This window comes from Psittacula echo (genome assembly GCF_963264785.1).
Source record: "Psittacula echo genome assembly, chromosome: 7".
Lineage (NCBI taxonomy): Eukaryota > Metazoa > Chordata > Aves > Psittaciformes > Psittacidae > Psittacula > Psittacula echo.
This window is the reverse complement of record NC_137740.1, coordinates 44999847-45019713: the sequence shown is the minus strand read 5'-3', so window position 1 is coordinate 45019713 and position 19867 is coordinate 44999847. Positions and strand designations below refer to the sequence as shown.

Here is a 19867-nt window from a genome sequence, read left to right as displayed (position 1 = left end):
TGCGTTATTAAGTTATGCAAATATGGTGCTGATACTATTTTAAAATGCAAGAGTATGATATTCTTATGTGAAAATAATGAGATTGGAGTAAATGTGCCATTTTTTGCTGTAAACTATAGTTCACCTTTTTGTGTTGTAAAATGTCAGCAATGTATATGATTTGATACAAAAAAACTACTCTGCAAAGCTCTAAGCATTTATAGGTTGTTTTGGCTTTGGGATATGTTTGTGTATATTTGTGCAGCACTCGACTATTTACATCTGGAAAATTGAATTGAAATTGAACTGAAAATTAGTTGTTTGGCCTCAGCCTCAAAGGAACAACATATAAATAGCGACATTCCTCTTATTCAAAATGCATAATTAGCTTTGGAGTATGGAATGGAGTCACGGGTGTACTTTCCCACGTGAGTTTTTTTCCCATTCTGGTATTTTTCTATCGTACTGATTCTCGAAATCTTTCCATACAATGGTATAGCTTCAGCAAGGAAGATGTTTTTTGCCATCTTAGGTTGTCTGGGATGATTAGAGCATCCCCTTGACAGTTTGCTTGTATGGCTGTGAACTTTCTGAAGGATATTAGACACAGGTTGTTAATTTTTGGGTTACTGTTCTAATTGGCAGGCTATAATATATTCAAGGATCACACTAGTTTTACAGGCTTCATCCACTAAGTATATAGCTGAGTGAACAGCTTCTGCCAAGTCTTTAGTCAGAGAAGTGTGAAAATGCATAAATAGATCAGGGCAGGAGGTGAATATGAAGCTAGTCTAATGGGTAGTTGTTTCCCTCAGAGAGTTGTTAGGGCTTTTGATCTTGCTTCTAGATGTGTGTGCATTGATTTTTGCCTTGGAGTCTCCTCAGGCTCTTGATTTTTGTCTGTGTGGATTCACAATTTGTCTAACATTTCTGTATGTTGGGCAGTCCAACAAGAACTGCTGTACTGAGCTTCCCCTGGGCTGCTGCCTGCTGAAAACCCCGGTGCACACGCTGAGAAACCACACGGTGTGCAGAAATGTTTAACTTATAGAAAATGTACTACTACATGTGAAGTATGTATTTAATGTGTGGCAGCATTGGATGTACAGTGCATGACATATGCACAGTATGTCCGGTTCTCACTGGAAGGGTTGTATTTCTACTGCCTGCACCAAGAAATTTCAGCTGGAAGCATGACAAGCCTCATCTAGCCTTCAGTTTCCAGAGGATATGAAAAAAGAACATATTGTCACAGGCCCTCCTACTTCAGGAATGACAATTGTAGGATTTATGGCTAATATGTAGCCTTATTTTTGTTTTTGAAGTTGTAATGCTAAAAATAGCAGAATACATCCTTTTGGCTTATGAGTAAAGTCTTTCTAATAATTGAAGATATTGTTACTGATTTTTCACTGACTCTTACTACTTTACTGACTCAATACTGCTTATTGGTTGTCCATGCAAAGTAATTATTGTATCTTGAAAGCTTTTTTAAAATTACTTTAACACTTTGGATTAGATTCTGCTCACAGTTACACCAATGCATTTCTAACGTGGTATAAGAAGGTAACAGCATCTCTGGCCCTAACCATGAAGAAATTATTACAGAAGTAGTAAAATGACTGTTGCTTAGAGGTGAGAAAATAAGCTTTGTAAGAAAGTTTGTTTTGCAAAAGCTAGTGAATTTTGGTTGTTGTCCAGAATGAATTTTCATCTATAGTATAGACATAATAAGTTTTTGAAAATGAACATACTGTTTAATGTCAAAGACCTCCAATAGAAAATGAATTTCTGAGGTTGATCTTTTCTTTATATGCTATTAAATTTAATTAATCTACATATATATTCAAGAATCCACTTTCTTATCTAGTTTTCTAAGAATACAGTACTGCTAATACCATTGTTATCTCTCCGATGCAAGGAAATTCTGGTTAGTGTTTTCAGTTGCTGTAGAAGTGGCTCTGTCAGTTTTGGAGAAGCTAGTTTGTCACTAGTTTGCTGTAGTATGAACAAACAAGATTGAAGAAAGCCATTGTAAATGTTGGATGCTTTTTTATTGCACTTTGGAGATTTTTGCAGTACAATTTAAACTGGTTATGTGATAAAGATGCTATTCAAATTGATGAAACAGATCTCTGGAAGGCAAAGCTCTTAGTGGTCCTCAAGAAATTCTAGCTACTCATAATCAAGGTCTGTGTAATTTTTAATCTAACCTGATGGGTGTGTGTGTGGTGCTGTGTGGGTTTGGTTGGTTGGGGTTGGTTTTGTTTATTTCCCCCACCTCCCCGCCTAAGAAGTGTGTAAATAACATCACAGGCTTGAAAGAAGGCAGTGCTTCAAATTTGTCACTGTACAGCTACTGCTTTTATATACTTTAAGCACTTCTGCTGTCTTTGAAACTTAGGTCTGTCAGTAGGTGGCAGTCTCTAGAGACTCATCACCAGAGTAGCCATGTCATTAAACTTTAATCAGGCCACAGTAGTTTAGTGACAGTAAAGATGTGTGTTAAAGTAAGAATAAGCTTTCAGTCTGAAAAAAAAATAGCTCCGTTTAAAGACCTATAGATAATATGAAGATTATTATTAAGAAGTTCATTCTTGCATGTTGATATTCTGATGGCGAAAGTACATAGTAATATGGCAAAAGGTCTGACAAAAATGGAAATGTTTTATTATACTGATAAAGATGACTTATAAGTTATAGTTATATAGTTGCAGGAATATTGATGTTAATTGTTTTAATATTGATTACTTGTGATATGATACAATGTTTCTTCTGGTGTTGTAAACAATCTATGATAAATTATGAAGATTGGAAGAGAAATGAAATTAAGCACCAAGTAGAAACGGGAAATTATTTCAAAAAGACTTTTGATGGTAATGGTAGTATGTAAAATGTTGCAAAAGGACAGAAAAAGGGGGGATTTGAGACAAATGGGGGGGCATAAAATCACAAAATGGAATATATAAACCTTTAGAATTAGTTTTCAGTAATGTTAAGTTTGATGGCTTTGTAACAGTAGCAGTGGAAAATTACTGAGGGGCATGATACACAGAGAAAAAAAAATAGAGTAGAGCTAGAGAACATACTGAGAATTCTTGTACAAGATAAACCACTATAGTTTAGGCCCTATGACCTTAGTACAAAATGAATGTAAGAAAAACAGTCTAGAAGAACAGGACACAGAGATAAGGAGTATCTGGGAATGGCAGGTGTCCAGGATGGGCTACAGTTAAACTAACTGATAAGTAGGAGGATAGGAGGATTATTATGTCTCTGGTGCTAGCGAACCAATTAAGCTGGTATGAGCATCTACTGTGTGCTTCAAAGGCTGCCAGAAGTGATGAAGATTGTTGGAAGAAGTAAACGACCCTCAGAGACCACCACCACAATTTTGCACATATGCGGGGAACTTTCTGGAAAATGATGAAATCCATACGTAGCCTCATGAATATGTATGTATGTCCAGGGACTATATAAGGACGGCTTGTGTAGCAATACGGAGACACACGTTAGGAGGAGCTATCCCCCGTGTTTCCTGGCGCCACAATAAAGAATACCCATTTGTTAACCTGAAAACTTTGTTGGCAAGTTTGTTCCTGGAGTTTTCTCTGAATCAAAAAATATAGACTTATAGTTAGTGCCTGTCACTAAACTTTCAGTTTTCCAAAGCTGAACTGTATTTATTATCAAGTAGATAAGCAATGGATAGTTATTTTCTTTTATTTTGGAATAGGAAGGATTGGCATTTAGATTGCTTAAAAAACCAAACCAAACAAAACCACTGAAAAACCTCAACCCCCAAAACATTAATTAGTAGGCATTTGATTTTGAAAATGTTGCATCTAAGGTCAAGTATTTTGCAGCAGAGATCAAGACCACAAATGATAATAGAATGAATTTGTAAAAATATGTCATGCACATCCTATTTTTAGCATTAAAATCTGGAAGAGCTTTTGTTATCCTTTAAGAATCAGTTTAAACTTAAAATGGTGCAGTATTGCTACTTACTGAAGTTTGTACCAAGTTACCGCATAATTCATTTGAAAAATATGACAACTTAAATTTAAAAACCACTGCAAAAACCTAAGTTATTCCAGGTTTAATTGCTCAGAAGAGTTGTGTGAAAATCCCATACAAAACCACACAGTTCTACCACACTCACATTTTGAGTGTTTATCACATGTAACTTTGGCTTTTATGATGTGCCTGGTGGCTTTTCCTTAATTTCCTGTATGACATTTTCAATGGTCAAGATTTTTCAAAAGCAGACAGCATTATCCACCCTTCCCCATCCCAGTGTGATTTTTAGGAGTTCAGCCGTCAGTAACTGATAATTCAGTAATCTTAAAAATTGTCTCACCTTTCTCCATAGATTTTTCTCTGTCATTCTGTCACATTTGTTCTCCTGATCATCTAACAGCATGAAAAATGCTGTGCCAGCTCCACTATTTGTAAAGTGAAGCTGGACTATAATTACAACCTTCTAAACTGGAATTGCTGATTGGTTTTGAATCTGGAAAATGCCTTATTCTGTACAAGCCATTTCATAGGCACAGCAGACTAATTTTGGTCCTCTGCAGGATTAAAGCTTTTCCTTCCTTGTAAATTCTCTCTTTAAATTGCATCTCCTGAACAACAAAACTGCTCTCTGTGTGTGTATATGCACATACATGAGAAATGTTAACTCTTCCTGAATCTTGAATTCATTCCTTATGTGCTATGCTACCCTGGCACATTTTTTTGTGCTCTACAAAAAAAAATACCTATATTTTTGCACTCTACAAAAAATTCTTTTTGCACTCTGCATTTGCCATAAGAAAGAGTTTGGGGGCATTTTTTAGAGGCGGAGACAGATTTTACCAATGTAATTCATCCATTCCACGCCTTTTTTCCCTGGGAGCTCTTGAAATGTTCTCAGAAAAGAGAACAGCTAGCAGACAGACTCTTTTTGCACTAACTTCTTATTGCCGTTTAAACCCATCCATACAGCAGCTATGTTCTGGGGTTGGGTGTGTGTACATGGACATGCTAACACTGGTTTTGGACTTTTTGTGTTTAGTGATCATGCCACCTGCTGGAGATATTTTGGCCAAAGTCTTTGTGTAACTCTTGATATTAATTATCATGTATGATTTTTGTGTTTTAAATTCTGATGGTGTTACATAAAAATTTGGCACTAACAGCTCAATTTCCAGCTCTCAGGAGTATCTGTACAGTCTTTTCAAATGCATCTGTTCCTGGGCGTGGCTGATTAGGGATAGAGACTGTTCCTTTCCTCTAATTTTTAGCGCCATTCACAACTCCTGCTAGTGAGCTGCATATGCAGTAGGGCAGAACGTCTATTTGACTTTTGCACCTTTTTGGCTTGCCAAAATATTTATACTTCAGAAATGAGTGGACTGTTTCATTGTGCCTTTGCAGGGATTCAAATTGGAGCATACAAACCTGCCTTTAGATTCCTAAAATTCCTAGCCAATTTTAAACTTAAAATTTCCTGCTAAACACACCAGAGATTCCACTTGTGCAGCTCTCTGACATCTGCCATGTTAATAGCTCAGCCTATTGTCAGACAACCTGAATACACAACAAGCAGCTCAAACCTATAGCACCGCAGCAGAGTAGCCCAAGTGGGAGTAGGCTCAAATTTGGGCTTTAAGTTTCTGACTTGGTGCTTTTTTTCTTCTTCATATTTTATTTTATTTTTATACTGTTTTAAACATCTATTCTTAAGCATCTTCTGTGAGATACTTTAAAGCATGTATAGATCTCATTAAGGGTAGTCCCTCATTACAACTAAGTTATGTTTAAATTATTTCCTGAATGTAGGACTTGCATTTCACTTATTATACAAGCAGTCAAAATGAAGTAACAGTACTGCCATACAAAAGCCAGCTCTGTTAAACTGAGTTAGTAGTTCATTAGTTTAATTAAAGCTTGATAAATTTAAACCTACTTTGTTTTTTTTTTCCCATGGCTCTCTATTACAGGTTCATAAACATTGCAGAAAGACTAAGGTGATGGTAACTGTGTCATGTCTTGCTTCTCTGAATGGTTTACTTTCTTGCTTTATGACACACTGAAGATCTTTTTGGTTGAGCTTTGTACGTACGTACTATAAAATATTTGGAGTAGACTTAAGGAGCATTCATTTATGCACTGCTCCGTAGTACATGTTCAAATTTCTTTATTATCAGTCTTTCAAGCCAAAATCCATGCAACCATTTCCCTATTCTTTTTGCATAAAGCTGAACACTGGATAATGTTACGAGGCCCTGTGGTTATCAGGATTATATTTCTGTTGTTGAATCCACTTTAACATCCAGTTTTGCACATTCTAGTGCCAATGACAGAACTCTTGAATTTCCCTAGCACAGTTTGTGTCTTATAAGACTCAAATAAATATTGCTTGTTTGGATATATGAGACTGCTTTATGAAATTATTGGGACATTTAAACACATGGGGTTAGTGAGAAGGGTGGGCAAGAGGGTGCATAGGGAAATGAGTGTTACTCCAGTACCTTCAAACACTGTTAAAAAATGCACATTAATATGTGGTGCCTAATCTGAAAGTCAGACATTAGTATATATGTATGTTTTTGGATAAAACAGAAATATTTTAATATATACCTGCATATATGCTGTCTGGTATCTTGTATAATTATCTTCAAATCCGACATTAATGCAATGATTATATCATGTTTATTGAAGCAAATATGTTCAGTTTGCTTGTAGTTTATTGATGTTTCTCAGTGGAACATAAAAATGTTTTGTATGTTACTTGAACTCTTCTGTGTCAGATGTTATATATCAAAATGTTCGGAAGTCGTTGTGACGAGGGGCTGTTGCTACATGTTTATGTGGACAAGTGATTGATCTTTGACTCTGATGTGATGTAAAATGAGGAGATATTGATCAGAGCACGTTCGGGTTTTTTCATCAAAAAATAACCACTGGGGGGAAGTCCTTATATTCAAGGGGTAAATCAACGGCTTTAATGAGTGTTCTTCAGGACTCATAATGTAGGCTTTAAATCATGTTCCTCATGATGAAATATGAACATTACTTACAGCTTCTTCAGGAATAACCTTGTTTTTTATTTTTGTTTTTCAACATGTTATAAAGATGCTTTTAAACACTCAAGTGATATGATCATAATTCTCAGTCTTGCCAGGTTAGATTGACTTTCCCAGCAACTAGTGTTTGGGAAGGATGTCTGCAAGCCCGGTTAGTAAGGTTATCCTGATGTCAGGAAAGGTATTCTGAAGGATTAGTATAGCTCTACATGTGGAATAATCCAAGAGCCATTGCAAACCTATTTAAAGCAGTGAAACCAGCAATTTCATGGTTTGCATTTCTAATTCAGTTGGTTCTTAAAAAATCTTTTTACTGTTTTAACCTAAAAAAATCACTTCTTTTTCCTTTAAAATGTGGTCATGAGTTTAAACTGAGAATTTAATTCCTTTTATGAAATAACTTTGAAAAATGGCACTGTTCTGCCTTACTAAAGTAATTTAAAGCTTGTTAAAATGCTCACATTAAAAGTCTTTAAAGTCTTTATCAGTTGGCTTTTATTCATTCTTGTAGGTGGACTTGGAAAATAATTGTTTTGGCATATTTCTTTAAAATTATAATACACAGGAAAATGGCAATAGTAGAGCTTTTGCATTAAAATTCTTTAATTCAGTAAACTTGGTTTCATTTTTTAATAACTTAAATTCATATAGCACCACAAAACTACACAGGTGCCTAGATCCTGCTTTCAGTGAACCAAAAAGTAGTGCTGATGTACATGTCATACATGACAGTGGGATCTGAAGAGAGCTCAGCTTTGTGTGCAATACAGTAATTTTGGCTTGTAAATTTGTTTTGTGTGTCTGTGGTGTGTAGTGGCTGGGATTTTTTGGGGAAGGGAGTGAGGGGGTTTTTTGTTTGGTTTTGATTGAGGGTTTTGTTAATTTTTTATTTAACAGATCTAAAAGCAAGCTCTGCTTTTGTTCTTAATTTATGTTTAATTTAAAGGAAAACAGCAGGAAATAAACATAGGACTGAACTAACATTTATATTGTTCAGATTTGGTTGATTTGTGATTGGAATACCGTTATTGATGCCATGTGATTTAGAGGAAACTCCTCTCCTGCCTGGCTTGTATGAACAAGGGCAGATTACATGAACCTCTTAAACTTGACCAAGGTCTGTTTTGCATGAAGTATGGTGTTTTGCATGGTTTTCACATCTCAGTTCAGTTCTCAGCATCTCATCGTCCTTCTTAACCTAAGAAATAATTATACTGAGGAAAAAATAAAATTAACTGTAATTTGTCTTTGAGATACCAGCTATTTGAGTCCTTAAATTTTAGAAAAAGAAATAGACTTGTTTTACAGTTTTAATGGTGCTTTGGGCATAGCTAAATTTTGTCTGTCACCAGAAGCAATCTCCAAATGTTCTCATTCTTATGGAGTTATGAAGCTGTTTTTCTTGTCAGAAAACACTTGCTAAGAAGCAAATTCTAGAGAAAGAAATAAAAATATTGTGTGGGTTTATAACATGCTATAAGTACATGTAAATTACACCATTTATCAAAAGCTTGTTTATACTAGTGAGATTATGAAGCTACTTACACTGAAGATTGAACTCAAGAATAGTTGCATTTTTCCAAAGTGATAATTTCTTTGGTTTTTTTCTTTATTTCTGTGTTGATCTTAGAGCCAACTCTATGTATCACATACTCATAACCACTATGTACAGGGAAAAGTGTTTACTGCCTCACAAAGTTACATAAAAGCTTATTGCTGTAACAGTCAAGATGTTACTTTTACCACAAATTAAATTTCAAACAATTATTTTTTTTTATTGTTCTGAGTGTTCATCTGTAAATACAGTTCAGTCAGATGAGAAGATCTTTCAGAATGATTAAACATTTTGGGCAAATTCTAAACATCCATTGAAATTCTTAGAATGTGGTGCTTTCCAGAGGAAAAGAGAACAGACGAGAAAAATAGAGGGGAAGTATAAGCAGACTGCAATGAAGTCAGAAGAAAAAGCTGGGGGATGTATATATACACACGAAGATTAAGGGTATAAAATGTACAGTAGAAAAACCATGTTTATATGCAGGCATGTATGTTACCAGTCTCCTGTATAGTCCTCCGTATTTGATGCTTTGACCTCGAAAATCAGTGAAGTACAGAGGAGAACAGTTTGCTATATAGCAATCTATATAGCTGTGCAAGGGATCAGAGGATAATTCAGGCTGGAAGGAACTTTGAAAGGCCATATAGTCACATCAAATTAAAAAGTATCCAAACTGCTGCTGTTTTATAAATTTGTACTGTAGTTTAAATGTTGATATGCCATGACATTCTACAAAACAGTTTTGGGGAAAACCATGAAAGATAATCCACTTTTCTGAAAGGAATGTCAACTATACTTATGCAACTGTCAGAAGCAGTTTGTCCAATGTAGTCTTAAAAATTCTCACTGCTAGTCATTTCCATTACCACTGCAGGTAATCTCTTTCTGTGTTTTAGAGGACTGGATAGGCAATGCCCTTCAGTATTATAGCAGTTGTCTTTGTACTACAATTCAGAAATACAGAGTACTCTCTGTATTAAACCAGCAGGAGAAAAGTAGGCATAACTTCATTTATCAAATGATGAAGTTCAAGACACTATCTTACTTTTGTTTTCCCAGACAGGTAAATTCTGCTACACTTACGCTGTGCTCTGAACTGTCTGTTGTTGTAGGAGTCACAAGAGTATTTATCTTAGAAAGTTTCAGCTGGAAACATTTAAATTGGCCTAACTGAGGGAGATTGGAGAAAAAAAAAAAAAAAAAGACTGCTCTGAAAACAATCAAGTGTATACTTGGATAATTATGAACCTATGTTAATTCAAGAACTTTTAGAAGTGGAAATGTGTAAAGTATGTGCCTGGGTTGTGATATGAGTGCTGTTATGCTTGTGAAAGTTAGGTAACCATTAGCTCAAGTAGCTTGTACAGGTATTAGAACAGCTAATCCATGCAATTTATATTTGGTCAGAAGGACAGAAGGCAAAGATTGTTGAGTGGTAGTAAAACTGGGAGAATACCTGCGTGGAGGCTTAGATTTTGCAATACAAGTTCGCAATTCAGTTCATTAACCTCTGTAGAAATGAGCCCCTCCTGGCTTTCCAGAGCTGCAGAGTAATTCAGCTAACACCAGCATTTTGCTGAAGTAATGTTGCTCTATTGTGCTGAAAAATGCCATCTGATTTCTACAGAGTGTCAGCGTAATGATGTCAGTAATGGTGCAAAAGCCCCCATGTGAAAGTGTCAATTTTAGTCCTTGCTGCTGCTAGGGGTTATCACGACTTGCTACTTTCATGGTGTTGTAGGCAAAAATATGTACCAGTAGATTATCTGTTATTGTTGTCCTAGCCCAACACTCTCTGCTGCTAATATGAGATAGAATTATAAGCATCAAAGAGAAATGGAAACTCAAATCAAATTGCTCACTGTGTGACTCAGTTGCATTTTCTGTTTATTAATGTGGTGATGTGATAAAATGCCATCATTCCTGGGCAGTTTAAAATCAATCACTAGCAATTTATCAGATGGCTTTCTCTTTAGGCTTTGTCTTTATTTCCAATCTGCCAAAGAAGGGGTATTTATCTGCCTAAATTTAGCCATTTTCCTTGCATTTCTGTGTTTACCAGCTTGTTTCTTAGTCTGCCTAGGAGGAATGGAAACACCTTCAGAGGATTTCTGAGTAGGTGTTGAACTCTGAATCACTGTCTGGGAGAGCCAGAGCCTACTGAAGCATCTTTTTTTTTTTTTTTTTTTACTTTTTTTTTTTTTTTTAATATTATTTTTTTGAGGGGCAAATTGCCGCCTTTATGTAACAGCTGAAAGTCAGGCAGAGTAATTTTTCCCTCTTGATTTAATGTGACCACTCTGGATGTAAGCTGACAAACTTCATGCCATGCTTCTCCTTTCTTTCTTATTGTTCTTGTGACTTGGGAATGTATATAAGGAGCGAAGTCAGGACAGACTGGTGTTTAGGAAAAACAAAAAATAGAAGATTATACAATCCAGGACTCCATTAGATGTCCCCTTTCATCATCCTCCTGCAGTGCAGTTTGAATTTGCTACAGCACTTTATGTGCTTTTTATAGGAATAATGGTCACGTTCATATGACCTCATGCAAATCAATGCTGAACATGGATACACTTTTTGCTTTTGCTGTGTTTAAAATGTACTGCAGTGAAATTATGTGTCCATCTCTCGGTGATGGACATGAGAGAGATGCACAATGACTTCACAGTTCAGTTACACTCACATATCTTGCTTTATCCTGTGATTAGGCTGAACAGGCATCTCCCAAAGGACTTCAGTCAGTTATCTTCCTGCAGAGGGTCTATGTGAAAAATACCTAATACTTGACAAATGTGTAGCTACTGCCCTAATTGTAAGGTAATTGTCACACAAAGCATACAGCAGCTAATTGTGTTCACATGGCCAGTTTTAGCATAAGATGGCTACAAGCATCTTAATTGCTCTGTCAATCAGCTGTTCAGTGGTGATGTAGCAGAGGCCCTGACTGGTCATGTTTTGGTGCTAATTAGCTGTGTGAAAGCCAACTTCATTCAAGTCAGAACAACCACTGTTTGGGATGCATGTGCTGGGACCCAAGTGATCGATTAACTACAGGTTTCTCTCCAAATTTTACTCCACTGGCTTCCCAAGCTACTGCCTATGAATTTGAACAGTCATTTATTTGATCACAGTGGCTATAGCTATACAAGCTGCAGAAATGCAAGCATAAACTTGTAAAAGAATCATGACCCTGTAATTTTGAAAATGGGAGTGCTACTGATTAATGAAAAAGGACTGTTTCCTAGAAGCTGTAGATGATATGCAACAGTACTAGGCAAGTCCTTAGCAGCAGTTCCCAGGTGCTTAAAGCTGGCTTGGTGCTTGCAATGATGTGGCTCAGAGAAAGCAGCAGCTACTGTTACTAGTATAAATAGAAATGTCAGAAAGAAAATTTGAGTATACAGAAGATTTGTTGGATTATTATTTGTGTGACAGCAAGAAGGTTTCATATCCAAGGTCATCCTTTTATTTAGGCCAATATCAAACCCAAGGGAAAGGCTGAATGAGGCAAAAGATAGCAAATCCTGGTCAAGAATAAAGTGTGTGGGTATGGGGGCAGTAGTGCTTTTTGGTTTCTCATTTTTTTGGGGATTGATGGGATGATGTATCAACTGTGTATATATAGTGCTGCTAGTCACTTATATAACTGAATTGACTCACTGCTTTTGATGCACTGAGTTTTCATTCTAAATGCATGAAGATAGAGAAGATCAATGCATGTCATGTAGCACCCAAAAAGCAGTTACAGTGAGTGAGGTGTAATGAAGAGTGTCTCTGTAGAGTTCACAGGTCTTGGGATAAATGAGAAGCTGTGCCAAAACATGATTCTAAACCCAATTTTACATGATATTCACATCCTAGTTACTTGTGTTGGCGCAGACCACTTTAAAGCTATTTTTGCGAGCAGAAGGAATAGTGGGTTTCTGTTGCAGGCTAGATCTAGTTATAGCAGAGGTTAACTATCTGTTGCTTCAACGTCACAAATGTCAGCCATGTTAGTTGGATACTTGGGGTACCTGTGCATTTCCAGTGCGTTAGTGATGTCAAGGTCTGAAAAGGATTTCAGTGTAGAAGCATCACTTAGCTCTTCAGTCTTGGAATGCCCATATGATCTGTTGTTCCAGATATTAGGAAGCCATTGAATACTTGGTTATCCCATAAAAGATGTTTACTTCACAGTAAGAGTACTATTAGGAATACTTTTGAACTAGCATTGTTTATATGTTGCCACTTTATATTGAAAAGTTGTATTGAGTATGAACATAAACATATTATTTTTTTTACTGAAAACACTGCAGAGATGCAGACTTCTACACATGTGGAGGTTTGTACACGTTCACAGTGGCAGATGGAGACATGACTACTTAAATGGTCATGTTGTCCTTTAAGTCAGACAGACCACAGATAAATATAGACCACAAAAAAAAAAATTCCAGTAAAACATTTGAATCATATCAAAAAAGCTATCTAGGAAGACAGTAAGGTTACAAACTTACTAGTCAAATATAGTTGAAACAAATGCTCCATCCCTGGCGGTGTTCAAGGCCAGGTTGGATGAAGCCTTGGGTGGCATGGTTTAGTGTGAGGTGTCCCTGCCCATGGCGGGACAGTTGGAACTAGATGATCTTAAGGTCCTTTCCAACCCTAACTGTTCTATGATTCTAATATTAAAGTTACTTTGTGCTTTTAGTATTCCACCTGCAGCATCCTTGTTTCAGCCTGTGCTTCCTTCTACCCTCTCATCCTGGCTCTTGTCCCACCCGCCAGCCTGCTTTCCTCACCATGTTGCCTGGCTGAGAAGAGCAGAAGCACTGAAACCCAGAAGCGAGAGAGTGTTTCTGCTTGCATTTCTTTGCCTCTTGCCTCAACAGCCTAGGCTGGAGCTGCTCAGTGCCAGGAGACTAAGCATTTGAACTGCATGGAAACAGCTAAGTTGTATTTTTCATAGAAATGGTGAAAAATAAATTCCTGATGACAAGGAACACTCATGCATAGCAAGCTGCTTGAGAAAATAGTTGTGTAGTGAATTCTGTTAAAGGGCAAAAGAGAAGTTTCTACCAATGCTAATTTTTACAAATGACAGGAATACTTCTGATGCAATGTCGCAAAAAAATACCTAGTCCAAATTGTTAGTGTGGGACCATTAATGTGGGAAATTTTCAGCTCCATTTCTTGCAATATGACAAAGTTTTAAAATTGTGTGATACTTCCATTATAACATTATGCCTTATAATGCTAGACACTGTAATGCTACCTACAGGCAGCATTGCTTGCTCTTATGATTTTCATTTATGTCTCTCTGCTGCAATTTAGCTCATGGGCTTTCCCAAAGTTTTTCAGCTGCATGAATAGGCCCTCTTTCACCTATTCTCAGGCTGCCCTGTTTTTTCCTATTGAAATTATCTCTACTGATGGGAATATCTATGACTTTGCCATTTGTCTGAGCCTTGCTTGAGAACATTGTGTAACACAGTACTACAGATAAGACCTTAGAATAAATTAAATAGATGCTTAACAAGAACTATTTGCTTACTGCTATTTAGTGATTTGCTTATAATCAAGAATTTTGGCATTGGAAAATTAATAGTATGTTCCTTTTTTTGTGGGGGTTTAAGTATTCAGATTTCTCTGTACATATGACTGTATATGAAACTATTTGTTGAAAGAAAGCAAGGTTTGTTTGCTAACACAGTCATGACCAGCAAGATTAAAAATTACTAATGTGACTGTGTGTAGAGTCTTGTTTGTTTTTAGTGGCAAGCTGTTGTTTTTGGTGAGTTAAACTACTCTATGAACCTTTCTTTGAGTAACTGGTGGAGTTTGCTGGGTTTTTAACACGCAGAGCAGTGCAAAATAAGAAAACTCTTGAAGTGGAATGGATCTCTCCAGTTCCTGGAATGTGGTCATCCACAGTAACAAGTGAATTGAACTGTATTCACACTAGTTCTGTTGGAAAGGATCTGCAATAAAATTGCCAAGTACAAATTTCAGTATTAGCTACTTAAACGATTAAGAAAACCCCATCCAATTATATAAGATTGTGTAAACAACTAGGAGAAAAAAAGATAAAAATTAAATGTTATATTCACCTCTAGATTTTTTTTTTCTTTGAAGTCTACTTTTTCTCTCAGTCATGAATATTAGTGGTTTTTTTGTTTTTAATGGAAGTTAAGGCTCTCAATGCCTCATGTCAGAAGCTGCATCTTTTGGAAGCAAACCAAATAGCACAAAACTTGGAGCAGAATAGAGAATAAGCAACTCTGTCTTGACTTTGCACAGAAGCGTTTATTAAACAACTTATTTTTCCAGCCTTGCTCTACACTCCTAAATTAGTGTTAGTGTTTTTAGCAGTTCAGCTGTATGTATGTTTACCTTTCATAGAAATAGAACAAGCTTGCTTGTATTAAGTGACTGAAGTACGGATTTAGGATTGCAAGATCAGATGTGAAGGAAACAAAGATATTTTAGCAAAGGTCTCTTTATCCTGTGTTTTCTCCAGCTGAGGCTTTCCTCTGTAAGTGCAGAATTCTATCAAATGACAATTCAAATTCAAAGCTTTATCTTTAGATAACTGCACCCTTCCTCAGAATACCCTCACACACAGTATTTATTTTACTATCTAGATTGGTTTTACAAAGATCCAGATCCTGTCAGGCTGAGCTTTAATCTCCTCCAGCTTTACGGAACATTTCAGTGGAAATGTTGAAATGGATAGATTTCATGTCTCAGCTGCTTGCACCATTACCTAGTTTTGGTGCTTGGTCATAAATTATCTTGGTACTTTTAGATGTTTGGATATTTCTTCTGCGACCCTTTTCTGAATTCTTGACCTGACTGCAGTTTTCATAGTCTTTTTGGGTTTGTAAACTTACAGAATCAGAACCAGCGTCTGCTACAGCCAACAGTAAGTTCCTTATAAATAGCCAGACTGAAAATAGCTGCATCTCTCTTCAAAACAGAAGAGTGAATAATAGGATGACTTTTTTTTTTTTTTAAGCTAAGATAACAAGAGCCTGCGAGCTAAGTGAGTGTCAGGCATAGCAAGCGGGCCTATGGTGATGCAGCAGATAGAGTAGGATGGAAGCTGAAGGTAGGTCTTGTTTGCTGAGGACTCTTCAAACTGCCTGACTCTGACAGTGCTAGCATGAATGTTGTAATTTATTTTTAGTGTTACTGTGGCACCTGAATTAACAAACACTTCAAAATAGCTCCAGTTATGTTCAGCTCTTAACTGTCATTTTAGTGTGGCACTTTTCAGAATGATCAAGAGCATGGGGCCAAGTGCATCATCTGTGTAAAGCTCCAGCTGCGATCCACGACATCTAGAGTCAGAATCTCTAGCACTGTTCATCTCAACTCTAGTGCTAAAATCCCCTTACTACCTCTCTGGTTATATGTTAGAGTTGGGAAGTGGCAGTATTGCAAGGATCAAGGCCTACTTATAGCAAACAATAATACTCCATCCCCTGCCCCATCATTAAGGTGTGTGAAACATTCTTATTGTGTTCAGCTTGCAGCAATCTGATGACTACCCTACTATGAAGCATATTCCTGACACAGATAAACCATAAAAAGTGGTTTAGAGGGGATTAAATGAAAATTATTCTTTTCAGAGCCTCCTGATGGCTTGAGCGCTGTAGTGCTAAAGATGGACTAATTACTATAAGAGCTTTTGGATCCAGTGGAAGAAACCCATGGTTTGCAGTTAGTGATAGATTTGATCTGTGTTATTTTAAATATGTTCTACAACATGTCTATGGGACAGACTTCAACTTCCCAGCAGGCTTCCCTTTCACTTTGGAGCTGTGTCCATCCCTGCATATAAAAAAGTGCATGTGAAGATCCCTTTGGATATTTGTTGTGTGCAAGATTATGCTTTTCTTTGAAGGTGAAAAATAACCTCTGATTGCCCAGGCTGGAAAGACCACTTCCATCAGAATAATTAAAGTTAATGCATTACAATAATGCAGAAAATATATGGGAAATTTACTGAATGCTTTGAGGCCAGTGCTCGCCTGATATCCAAAATACATTAGGCAAAAATATCTCTCTTATGAAAGAGTTTCCATTCTGCGTTTGTCGTAGCAGCAAACAAGTTATGCAGAGACTGTATTGGGCAAATGAAAGCTGAAGATGTCAGCAAGTGGCTGTGGAGTGGGGTTCCTCAGCACTGCTATTCCCACAGCACTGACGCCTGCCTGCCCCCAGCCTGCCTGGTGCTGGTGTTGTGGTGAGCAATTACAAGAGGGCAAGTGTATTTCTTTTGTAAATAATCAAAAGCAAAAATGTGTAACGTTATCAGAACAGGCTTTAAATCATTGTGACATTTTAATACAACTAAAGGAATATGAAAATGTAATGGTAGGAAGGGCATTATAATGCCTTTCATTAGAGATATTCTTTGCTCTTATCCTGTTTTATATAAAACTTGCAAATAGTGGGCAGTTATGTACTGGCATGGAAGCAGCTGTGATGAGCTTCTCAGCAGTGAGTGTTTCAAGGCCAGATTCAACCAAGCATTGAGCAACCTGGTCTAATGGAAGGCATCCCTGCCCATGGCAGGGAGGTTGGAACTAGACAATCCTTAATGTCCCTTCCAGCTCTAACCATTCTATGTCCTGTGAATATGAATGCAGAGTCAACAGATGGGATAACATCACAGCACACAGCTGACTTTGGTCCAGAGTAAAGAACACCTGCTGATGACTGCAGTTTGTATAAAACTCCTCTCAGTTAATTTCAAGGGCCAGAAAGGCACATTATCAATATCGCTATGAGGTAAAAGCTCTTCTTTTCTACTTCAGAATACCCTAGAGATCTACATATAAACCCTGGCAGGTGGCAATAATAAGCTGATGACTTAAAGTTAACTCTGAAAAATCTGAGAACAATCCAAAAATCTTGTGTATTCCATTCCCTTAAAGCTTAAGGGCGATTTTTATCTCTCTTATTGCCTCCCCTTCCCATCATTGAATATATTTACTTATAAGTCTTATATTTAGAAGAATATAGAAGAATATATGAAGAATAAATCTTATGTTTAGAAGTAGAAGTTATGCTCTAAAACATCTAAATATCAGGCCCATCAGTCACCAGCCTTGTGGTGCTCGTGGAAAGTGATGCTGTAGAATGTTGAGTTTTGGTGGTTTTTTGCCCCCCTTTTTTTCTTTTTGTTTGTTTGGTTTTGCCTATAAAATATCATCTTCCATTAAGATCCTGCTCTTAAACATGTTGGAGTCTTACCAGAGGAAATAATCTTAAAGACAAAATAGACCTGTTGGGTTTTTCTGTTTGGGTTTTTTTAGTGGCGGTTTTGGCACAGTCACATGATTTTACAGCCTCAGAAGAGCTCAATAGTCAGCCTTTAATTATTTTTTTTTTTTAATGCAATTTTGTTGTTGCTGTGGTAGTTGAACCTGTTGTGCTCCGTACAGAGAGTGATGCTGCACTTATTCACAGTATGGCCTCAAGCTAGCACCTGCATCAACGTCAGATAGGGGTTTCAAACCTGATCTCTTGTTCAGTGCTTGGTTTGGAACTATTTTATGAAAAATAGCTTACCTACTCCTTCTGCATTCACTTGTGAGACCCCTCAGTCCCTTACTACTTGTTATGCAGGAAATAACTCTTTAATAGAGACATTTATGACTTTTCATTACTGTAAATGATTGACCTGTCCCTGTGTTCAGAGTACTTCTCAGATGAAATGTTCCCGGTCAGCTGCTCTAAAAATACCTACCCTTTAAATTCTGTCTATATAAAAGCACAGTTTCTTTATTTTGGTGCTGCCCACACTTTTCATGAAACAAGCTAATTATATTCCACGATTACCTAAGTGTTCTTCCAGTTTGATGCTTATTTTGATGCAGCATCTCAGTGTTTGCACATTTGTGTATTCAGTCTGATCACGCAGTTGTTAGGTATGCTGGATGATCTTCAACAAGCAAGTGAAGTGGAGGTCAGATACAGTGAAGATTAGCCATGTTCTTTAACAAGAAACTCTTTTAACAGAGCCCCTAGTGATGAATCAAAATGGAGGAATATGTCACTAATAAGAGGTTTGCCCAGCAAAAAGCCTACAACTTTTTTTTATCAGAGGTTCGACAGCTATGGATTGAGGAAACAGTGACAGCAATAGGGATGTGTGATCTCTAACATAATGGAAAAAATAACCTCAATATGAAGCTCTCTAGCTTTATGCAATGCATGATGGTAAAAATAAGACACGTCTTGTTGCTTTATCATATGAGAATTGGATTTTGGCATGCACTATAGAAATGGGTTTAGCTGCACCAAAAAGAAATTTATGACAAGTAATGATTCCAACTTTTCATGCTTTATTTATCTAAAAATGTTCTCATTTATTCAAGGGGAAGTACTATTAAAGAGCAGAAAAAGACAACTAGGGAAAAAAAAGATCTCTTACCAACAGGCTGAAGCCATGGTTTTGGGCCATCCTGGAAGGATGGAAGGGAATCTGAGTGCAGAATTCTTCATGGCAGTTAGGCATCCCATATATTTTGCTTGTTTGATTAGATGTGACCAATGTGGTCCTTTGTCAGAAAGGCCTCTTAGTGCATGAAGAGCAGTCTGAGACTAAACAGAGGAAGTATTTTAAAGAATCTGACAAACAGGCTTGGAGAGATTAATTTAAACATGTGCCTCTCTTTGGAGTAATGGTGTGATGAGAGGAGACTAAAAGAATATGTTTGGTGCTTTTTTTCTATAGAAGCACATGTAAGTTCCCTACATGAAAGCTGGCTTGTGTGATTTGAGAAGGAGGACCTGTGTGCTACAATGCTTCTCTCAGTATTTCTATTCTAATCTTTAAGAATACAATGCAGAGGGAGGTGACCTTTAAAGCTTCTCCCAGCTTGCTGTGCTATCCTGTTTCTTTTAAGAACTCCATCAAAAAGGAAGTGATATATTTAGCCCATAGCATCTGTTGAGTCATCATTTGCTTCTCCATATTAAATCTTCAATTTTTTTTTTTTTTTCCTAATTTAGTTAATCTAATTTACACACTGACTTCTGGCTTAACTGCACTTACAGGTGCATCTTAGTATCTCTCTGTGCCTAATGGCTTCAGAAGAATTTGTATGATTTGTGTTACAGCTTCAAAGAAACAAGATTCTACAAGTTGATATGAATGAAAATGTTAATGCACTACAGGGTTGATTTTGCAGAATTTTCTGTGACTTCTGTAATCCCTATACTTATTTTTTCATATAGGGAGTTTCACCTACTCACA

The 19867-nt window shown here is 36.8% G+C and overlaps 1 protein-coding gene across 1 annotated transcript in view; it reads right to left on the bottom strand.

Annotated features, from left to right (window-relative positions):
* SPHKAP (SPHK1 interactor, AKAP domain containing) overlaps positions 1-19131 on the bottom strand; it is a gene marked incomplete at both ends in the record, with an annotated part of 97585 nt that extends 78454 nt beyond the window's left edge. Inside the window, one exon of the mRNA XM_080623702.1 lies at positions 19043-19131. Coding sequence (XP_080479828.1) covers positions 19043-19131 — 89 coding nt within the window. The remainder of the gene's footprint in view (positions 1-19042) is intronic.
* Positions 19132-19867: the final 736 nt, after the last annotated feature.